Source organism: Myotis lucifugus, unplaced genomic scaffold, assembly GCF_000147115.1.
Source record: "Myotis lucifugus unplaced genomic scaffold, Myoluc2.0 scaffold_128, whole genome shotgun sequence".
Classification (NCBI taxonomy): Eukaryota; Metazoa; Chordata; class Mammalia; order Chiroptera; family Vespertilionidae; genus Myotis; species Myotis lucifugus.
Genome location: NW_005871176.1, coordinates 1,690,818 through 1,700,181, shown reverse-complemented (window position 1 = coordinate 1,700,181; position 9,364 = coordinate 1,690,818). Strand labels below are relative to the sequence as shown.

Sequence of the window (9,364 nt, the reverse complement as noted above, 5' to 3'; positions counted from 1 at the left end):
GCCTGTATCTGAGGCTTGTCCTGAGGCCTCCATGAGATCATGAATGTGCGTGAAGTACCCGGTGCAGACCTGTGTTCAGGAAACAGTCCCCCTTGTCGCCGGCACAGCTGTGTCAACAGACGATTCCGCTGAGCCTGTTTTTAGTCACCAGCCTGGAGCTCCGGCCTCTGGCTCCTGCAGTCAGGTTCATCTCGCTTCCTCGGGCTGGGCCACAGCTGAGGCCGCCCACACTTCAGTTCCTTCGCCAGAGCCCGCTGATCGAACCTGAGGCAGGGATCCGGCCCCTTCCTCTTGCCCTTGGCCTGCGGACAGCCCTCACACCTCTGCCTGAGTTTGTGAAAACCAGCTCAGAGGAAGCTGACTTCTCTGCTCATTGTGTTTTGGGGGCACCTGTAGGATTTGCAGCCCTGCCCACTGCCCATCTGCACCAACTGCTGTCCCTCCTTAGGCCACACCTGACAGGTTGGGCTGCCCCAGGGGGTCCTCACCAGGAGAGCTCCCTTCTAGGCCCAGAGCAGACAGAGAGGGTGGGCTTCAGATCCCGTTGGCCACTAAGCAGGGTGCTGAGCCTCTCTGTGCCTCAGTTTCCTCTGCGAAAATGGCCGTAAGCAAAATGACCTCAGGGTTGTTTCGGTTTTGGTTCTTTTGAGGATTCGATGAGGTCACCCTCCTGCCTCGTGTTTAGTGGGGATGATTTTTTTATAGTTCCTTCTATTCTTGAAAGTCTTTCTTCTTCCTGAGTCCTGGCACCATAGAGTCTGTACCACCCGTGTGGCACATACTAAATACACTCAGCTTATGTTTGTAGAATGAATGACAGATGTTTCTCCTATTGTTGTCTTTTGACTTTTCCTTTATGATGTGTATCCCCAACTAACTTATTAGCTCTTGAAGGAAAGGGTTACACCTTTCATATCACACACACACACACTGCGCGCAGCAAAAACCTGAAAGATACTCAGTAATTATCTTATTGAACATTGAATGAGTGAATGAATTTGTTGAACACCAGGGAACAATAAAAAGTCAATGAGCCCTGACCGGTTTGGCTCAGTGGATAGAACGTCAGCCTGTGGACTGAAGGGTCCCAGGTTCGATTCCGGTCAAAGGCATGTACCTTGGTTGTGGGCACATCCCCAGTGAGGGGGGTGTGCAGGAGGCAGCTGATGGATGTTTCTAACTCTCTATACCTCTCCCTTCTCTGTAAAATTAATAAAATATATATAGTTTTAAAAAGTCAATAAATATTTGTAGAGGGAAAGACTTGTTTCGGGGTACTTTTAAGCTATAGAAAGGATTTTAGGCAGCTAAACAGAAGTCTTATTTTATAAGCCAAGAAATAGAGAACCTACTGAGATAATTTCTCTGGAGGGGTCTAGGGACCATGCAACTCCTCATCTGTGTGGTCAGGACCAGAGTGGGGCATGGTGCACCAGGGCCCCTGGTCACTGCACGGTACTCCTGTAGCCTCCTCCCTGCCCGCCCTTCACCAGCCTCCTGTCCTTGTCTCCTGCCAGGAACGCCCCCGGTGTGCCTCAGCCAGGGCTGCGTCTCAGTGACCAGCTCCATCTTGAGTTCCATGGACCCCAGGGTGGACCCCTGCCAGGACTTCTTCACCTATGCCTGCGGCGGCTGGATCAAAACCAACCCCGTGCCTGATGGCCACTCGCGCTGGGGGACATTCAGCCACCTCTGGGAACACAACCAAGCCATCATCAAGCACCTCCTCGGTAAGCACCCTGCAGGGGGACCAATGAGTGGGCTACAGGAGGGCCGTCAGCAGGACCTACCTGGCCAGGCCAGTCAACGGAGGAGCTTGGCTGAGGGGAAGACAGGCTTTGGAGTATGTGAAAGTGGGCTAGAATGCCTGTCCCATCACTGTGTGCCTAAGTTACTTACCTCTGAGCCTCCGTTTCTTCATCTGTAAAGCAGGACTAATAATACCCAAACTGCAGAGTCTGGAGAACTAGAGAGCACACATGTAGAGTGTTAGCATGGCATGTGTGCACATAGTAGGTGCACAAAAACTAGCAGCGTGGTCTTTGCTTTTGTGACTTCCAGCCGCAACTTAGTTGTTGACTAGTTTTGACTGCTTTTTTGCAAGTTGTGAGTGAAAGGAATCAAGGCTGAGCACACGAGGTTAGACTTTAAGGCTGTGAGCAGATAAAAGTCATAACAGTTTATCTGAGAGTTACTCATTGAAGGCAGCAGTCTTCCTTGGCCTCCTGAAAATGGATAAGCCTCTAGCTGACCTTGGTGCTGATGGTTTTATGCTTAGATTAGAATCCCATGTCTGCCTTGTTGGCAGCTATATCCCTAGATAATGTGTGTTGAATTAACATCTGCCTGTTGGGGTCGTCCTCTGCGTGAAATCACGTTGCTCCGTGCTGTCACATATAGAGGTCCTGGCTTGAACCCCTTAGCAGCCGATATCTTGGCCATCTTCCTCTCTCGCTGACCCCATCCTGGGGCCCCAAATGGTGGGAGAGGTTAGATCATGAAAAGCCAGTCAATTAATCCATCGATAAGAGAACTTAATTCGACAAATACATATAAAGTTTAAAAACAGAACAACCAACCCTCAAGATACTCAAAAGTAGGTAAAATACAATAAAAATTTTAAAAGTGGGTAAAATAGAAGAAGATGCCTTAAAAGGGGACACATCTCAAAGGGTCAGAAACCTTCCGGTGGGAAAGTTCTCTAAAAGATAACAAAAGATTCTAATTTGACGGTTATGAATTTCAGGCAACTGTGTCTTTTAATTTAAAATTATTTTCTAAATATTTTAATTGATTTGAGAGAGAGAGAAACATTAATTTGTTGTCCCACTTATTTATGCATTCATTGGTTGATTCTTCTATGTGCCCTGACCGGGGACCAAACCTGTAACCTTGGCCTTTTGGGACAATGCTCTGACCAACTGAGCTACCTGGCCAGGGCGGCAATTGTGTCTTTTAGATGAAAGGAGACCTTTCCTTTCTTTCCCACCCAGGGGGCACAGCTGCTGCTGGGTGAAACCCACCCACCATTCCTTCTAGGCCCCCAGCAGCTCCTGGGCAGGGCCCCTAAGTAGCCCCCTTAGTAACACAGCCTCCTGCTTGTATCCCTGAGGATCGGAACAGGGTTTGCCGCTCTGTATGTCAGGACAGCAAAGCCCCTGCCTGCTTTATGCTACCCAAGTGCCATTAAAGGGGACACAGGCTTTCACTTCAGAAGCAGGAGCTTAAAAGGCAAATTTGTCTGTGGTAGCCAGACTAGAACTCAGGGATACCCTTTCCCAGCACCTAAAGACACAGCCAGGAGCTGGGCAAGCACTAGGAACCAAAGCGGGGGAATCGTCCAGGTAAGAGCACAAGATGGGCTAGGACCTCTGGGTTCAAATGCTGCCTCGTCCTCTTACTGTGTGATCTTGGGTCAATTACGTAACCTCTCTGGGCTTCGTCTCTCATCCGTACAATGGGAACTATGCCTCCTTTAGGTTATAAAAATCAAATGGGAAAATACATATAAAGTGCTTTGTTTGAATCGGCCTGGCATATTATGGAGGCTCTGTTTATGACGGTGTTACTGTTTTTCACCCTTGACCTTTGCACAGCACTTTAGAGTTTACAGAGGTCTTTTTATAGATAGCATCCATTTGATCATGCAGGGTAGAAGCTAGGAAGCGCTTGACGGATGAAGAAACAGATCCTCAAGATAGGTTGGTAGGTGGCAGAGCTGGGACTTGCTGGGTCATGTGTCTTTTCCCCTGTCCACACCACCTCCTTCAGGTACAAGGGAAAGTGTGGCTTCCTTCGTGCCTTGGAGAAAGCCTGCAGGCAGACAGCTCAGAGCGTTGAGGGAGTGAAGGAAAGAGGGAAAGAGACCAACATTTACTTAGTGTCTGCTATGTGCTATGCACTGTACCAATCACTTTATACTACCCCCCCCCGCACTTGTCCACACAGCTGCCCTGGGATGTAGGCACTGTGGTTCCCATTTTATAGATGAGGAAACTGAGGCTTAGAAGTCTCAGGTAACTTTACCAAGGACACACTGCCAGTCAGGATGGAGAGGGGTTCCAGCCCCGGGGAGCCGTTAGCCCCGAGAGGGGACAGGGGAAGAAAGGCGATGGGCAGGCCCTTTAACTTCCCAGTTAGGCCCAGAACTGGCCCTTGTGTACGGTGTACGGTGCCTGTGATCCCGACCCTGCTGTTCTGGGGCTGGTTCTTATCAGGAGGACCTTGGGTCTGTGCCCGGACTGAGTCCACCCCCAGGTGTCAGGGCCCATGAGGAGTGGCCTACAACCCTGGGCTCTGGCCTTACATCCACCCTGTCCCTGAAGGTCAGGTATGGGGGTGGGGAGGCTGCACTGAGCTGGGCACGGAACAGCCAGAGCCGTGCGTTCAAGCCCCTGCCCCCGGTCCAGGGTCTGGTGGTATCAGGAGGCCACACTGCAGGGTTTGGAGGTCAGGCCGCCCTGGCATGCGAGCCTATCACCCGAGTGGCCTCGAACAGATGGACCAGCTTCTCTCCAACTCCGTTTCATGGTCTGTAAAAAGGGGGCGACGATGCCACCGAACACACAGAGTCCCTGTGAGGTTTGACTTGCATGTGAGGGTCGGCGTGCTTAGCAGAGCCTGCACCGAGGAGGTGCGCTCGCCTGCGGGTGTGGCAGTGACTTCCTGCCCAGACTCCGCCCTCGGGGCCCCAGCTCTCCACCTAGAAAGTGGGGACTAGCTCAGAGCATTAGGAGAGACGTCCTAAGGGTTCATCGGGGCTTGGAGAGTAATTATTGCTTCTGTTACTTCTCACGGAAGCACCGGACTGCACCAGTTATCAGCCCACGATCATGCTGAGCTGTTTACTTGTATTTTATTAAAGCCACGGCGTAGGCTGTATCTGCCCATTTTACAGATGAGGCTCACAAACACAGAGGAGACATATTTCCTAGGAAATAGTGGAGCTGGGGTTCAGCCCCAGGGCTGTGGGGCCTCAAACCCACATGCTTTCTCTACTGACTCTGCTGAGTCACCTTCACCACGCGGAGGCTGCGGAGCGGCCACAGTGGTTCAAGCTCCTGTGTGGCTGAGCTCCAGGCTGGGCAAGACCTTCCCAGGCCTGGTGAGCACAGTAGCTGGGGCCACCCCCATGTCACACTGACCAGGAGCTTCCCCAGGAGGTACATCCTGGGGTCCTCTCACCCCAGGCCCATTCCTGGGAACTAGTTGGAAATGGCCCTTCGCCTTCGGGCCTTGGTACCTGGAAATGCCTGAAAAGCCAGGAGACAGGTGAGTGGGTGACAAAAAAATCCAGGAGCGTGGGCCAGTGCATTCTTGGGCTTAAGGCCAAGCTGGTTTCAGCTTCCCCAAGACACAGGGGTCAGCCAGCGGGCTTCAGGAGGGAGCTGAGGCTGATGGGGATTGGACCAGGCCGGGGGGGGGAGGGTGGGGGGCAGGCTGTCCCAGCTGGCCTGGGGTGAGCTTCCCCAGGTGGAAGGAGGAGAGGGCACAGGCAGAGTGCCGGTGAGGACTGTCAGCTGGCCGTGCCGAGCAGCTGTAAGGATCAGCTTCCACGTGACCTTGGGCAGACCTCCCCTGTCTGACAGTGAGTTCACCCCTAGCCCCTCACAGGAAATCCAGGCAGATCTGTAGCAGGTGGGTTGAACTAGGCCTCGTGCCACCGTGGCATGTCCTTGCAGCCTGCTGGCTGGAGGGCAGTGACCTCAGCTGCATGAGACAGATGCCTCGTCCATGAGACACTGCCGCCCACCCAGCTGCCAGCTTGGGCTGTCCTCATAGGAGACAAGAGTGTCCTCCCTTTATCAGGGGAAGGATCGCCGCTTGGGCTGGGCCTGCCCTGGGCTCGCCAGCATGTGCTTTTAGCACAGACTGTCCTGCCATCCAGAGTCCCTACCCCACCCCCTTTCAGCCCTGCGAGACTTTCCTCAAACTTGTTCCTCCCTCATGCCTCCCATGGCTACCAAAGGGCCTCTCCGGCTTCAGCTACAATTACATTTTGTGTACCTGTCACATTTACGACGTCTTACGTTATGAGAGTAATACACGCAAAAAAAAAAAATTCATGCCTGCTTATTGTAACCATTCAGGCAATACAGATTCCATGAAGAAAAAGTTAGCGGCCTTCCTTTCTCCTCCCCCTGAGACCTCTCCTCGAGAAACACATACAGGGTTATTCCTGTAGCATTAAATTTGTCCATGTCAGTAACTGGGCAATTAATCCTGTCACCTGTGACAGCTCTTGTATTTTCATTCGGATTTATTTTTCCAGTATTTACTGTCTAATGTAGTTTCATCTTCCTGCGTCATCCGGAACCTGTAGGAAATGCTTTCTGTCCAGTACCGTGGCTGCAGCCGCCGGCCCTTCCCTCCCGTTTGGGGGAACGGTTAAATGGCCTGATGGATGACCTGGCCCGAGGGTGGGAGGGGGTGTCTGGCCTGCAGGCAAGGCAGGGAAAGCAGAGAGAGCTCGAGCTCCCATCCTGGCAGCCTCGGAACTCACTTGTGTGACCTTAGACCGGTTCCCCCACCCCTTGCCTATCAATTGGGCGTGATACTAACACCCACTGGTGGAGATTGTTATGACAAGATGCACACACAGCCACGCCCACACACAGGAAGCAGCTCATTTTCTCAGGGAGGCTGACTGACGCCTGGGCTCCATCCAATCCCAGCGTGCTGCCCCTTCGCTCTGCTGCCCTAGGCAGGCGCCTTGACAGGAGGTGATCCTGTGCACCCCAGGGTGCCGGTGCTGACTAACAGGTCTCAGCACAGGGCCTGGCTGAAGTGGGCAGGGGAAGTGGTGGCCGTGTTATTCTTTTGATTCTTCTGCAGCAAAAGGCACTCCTTTATCAGGTCCCCACATCCCCTCACAGGATGGGGCTCCTGAGGGCTGGGATTGTCTGAGCTGAGTCTGTGGGTTTATCTAAGACAAACACTGGTCCTGCTCTGATGTGGAGTTGCCCCCCACCCCATGCTTCTGGCCAGAATTCCCAGTAACCCCCGTTTCTGCAGCCGCCCAGCTGCCTGGGCATTTTTTCCTCCCGGGGAGTGAGGCGGGAGGTGGGGGCTGTGCCAGTATAAACTCCCAGAGGAAGAAGCAGGCCGATTAAATGGTGTGCTGTCTTTCCTCCCTGGGACTTTGGGGAAGTGACTGAGGAAGTTTCTGGAACTCGGGTTCGCTAGGAGGAAGGACCCAGGCAGTTGGGAGCCACATTATCTCCACTGGGGCCCTGGCAGTGCCACCACCTCCCAACTCAGTTCTGGGAACTGCCTGTTGATGCCTCCCTGCTGGTCCCATGGAACCTTCTCGGCTAGGGTGTCTTACAGGAAACCACGCCTTTCCCAGAGAGGAAACTGTCTGTGGCTCCTTTCACTTTGAACCCAAGCCTCCTCCCTCAGGCCGAAGTGGTTGACACCTTTTTTGTGGAGCTGCCAGAGCACGCACTCATTCATTCACTCACTCATTCATTCATTCACTCAGTGACTCTATTGCACGCTATTTGCCAGACATCGCTAGGTCCCAGACATTGCGTCAGGAATATGACAGTCTTTTCCTGTGGCAGTTCATTCCAGCAGGAGGGACAAACAGTAAGCAAATAAATGAGTAAATAATATGATTATGAAGAATTAGGGCTTTGAAAAAAAAGCAAAGAACATGTGTGGCCTGAGAGGGAAGAGGAGGCAAAGAAGGGATGGGCTTTCTGAGGAGGGGACATCTGAGCAGGAACTTGAATTTAGTGAGCGAACAGACCACATGGCTGTGAGGGGAAGAGTGTGCCAAGCAGGAGGAACAGTGAGCACCGTGGCCCTGGGGCAGGAACGTGGACACGAGGAGAGGAGGAGACAGGCGGCAGGTAGCAGGTGGCAGCTGGGAGGTGCAGGGCCCAGATCAGCCCCAGCAGTGTTTCCCAACCTTTTTCATTATTGCCTCCTCCTAAAAGTTTAATACCACAGATATACTGTAAACCTGTTACATACTGTATGTACACATGGAAAGAGTAAGTTGGGCCCGGCTGGCGTGGCTTAGTGGCTGAGCATCAACCTATGAACCAGGAGGTCACAGTTCGATTCCCAGTCAGGGCACATGCCCAGGTTTCGGGCTTGATCTCCAGTGTGGGATGTGCAGGAGGCAGCCGATCAGTGATTCTCTCTCATCGTTGATGTTTCTGTTTCTCTCTCCCTCTCCCTTCCTCTCTGAAATCAGTAAAAATATATTAGAAAAAAAATAAACTCCTTTAAAAATAAAAACAGTAAGTTGTTTCTACCCCCTAAGAACTAATTCTCTCCCCATTGGGGGTAATATTGCCCATGTTGCAAATGAGTGGTCTGGGGCTCATGGCCAAATTTAAGGTATCTGTATACTCCAGGGTCCTTTCGGACTCCAAGTAGTTCAAGACACGGCTCTGTAAACTCCCACCCAGAGAGGTCCACTTGGATGCCTAATAGACATCTCAGGTTAAATAGACATCTGAACAGCTATTCCACTCCCACCCCTGCCCCCACCCCAGCCTTCCGAACCTCAGTAGCAACCCTTTGCTCAGACCAAGAAACCTGGGCAGCATGCTGGACTGACTCCTCTCCCTCCCACTCCCTCTGCTTCTCTCCCCTTGTCTGCTGCCCCCTGGCCCAGCCCTCACCGCTCACTGTTACAGTGGCTCCCACCTGGCCATCTCCCTTCAGCTCTTGTCCCCCTGGTGCCTGCCAGGTAGTAGGTGCCCTGTGAGGAGGTGGGTGAGCAGGGGAGGGGCTTCCCCTTCTCCAGGGCTCCTGCCCCACCCAGGTCAGCAAGGGAGTCAGGGGGTATGAACACTGACTCCTGGTGGGACCCTCACTCCGGTCCCTTTCTGCCCCACCTGCCTCATTTCCCCCCGTGCAGTGTGCAAGCTGCACCTCATCACCCTGTCGCCCCCCAGATGCTGTGCCCGTCTTAGCAGCAGCAGACACTGGGCTCTGTGCTTTCAGCAGACGTCGCTGGTGGCTACTGTGTGCCCACCGGCGCCGGGGAGCAGGCACGACCAGCACCCGGACTGGTGGGCGAGGCAGCCCATGTCCACTCCACGTGGAGCTCATCCGAGAGCTCACAGGGATCCCCGCCTCCCGGGCCATCCTCCCCCAAGGCCTCGGGTCATTCTTATCACATGTGCCCCATTGTGTAATCCCAGGCCTTTGTGACTGTCATGGCTTTCTGTCTGTCTGGCCCTTGTGCGGCTGCAGAGGCCCTATGACGTCAGGCTCCCGTCCTGTTGCCTATGCCACCTCCGCACCCAGCCTGGCAGCCACCAAACCATAAGAACTTGGTAATATTTGTGGGGAAATGGGTGGAGTGACACCCAGGGCGCGGAGCTCAGGGGGAGTTTGAACC

General features: G+C 53.2%; 1 protein-coding gene across 1 annotated transcript in view; it reads left to right on the top strand.

Moving 5' to 3' along the window:
* Window positions 1–9,364, top strand: part of ECE1 (endothelin converting enzyme 1) — a 52,086-nt gene that overhangs the window by 13,017 nt on the left and 29,705 nt on the right. The window contains exon 4 of the mRNA XM_006094013.3: window positions 1,518–1,730. Within this exon, the coding sequence (XP_006094075.1) occupies window positions 1,518–1,730 (213 nt within the window). The remainder of the gene's footprint in view (window positions 1–1,517; window positions 1,731–9,364) is intronic.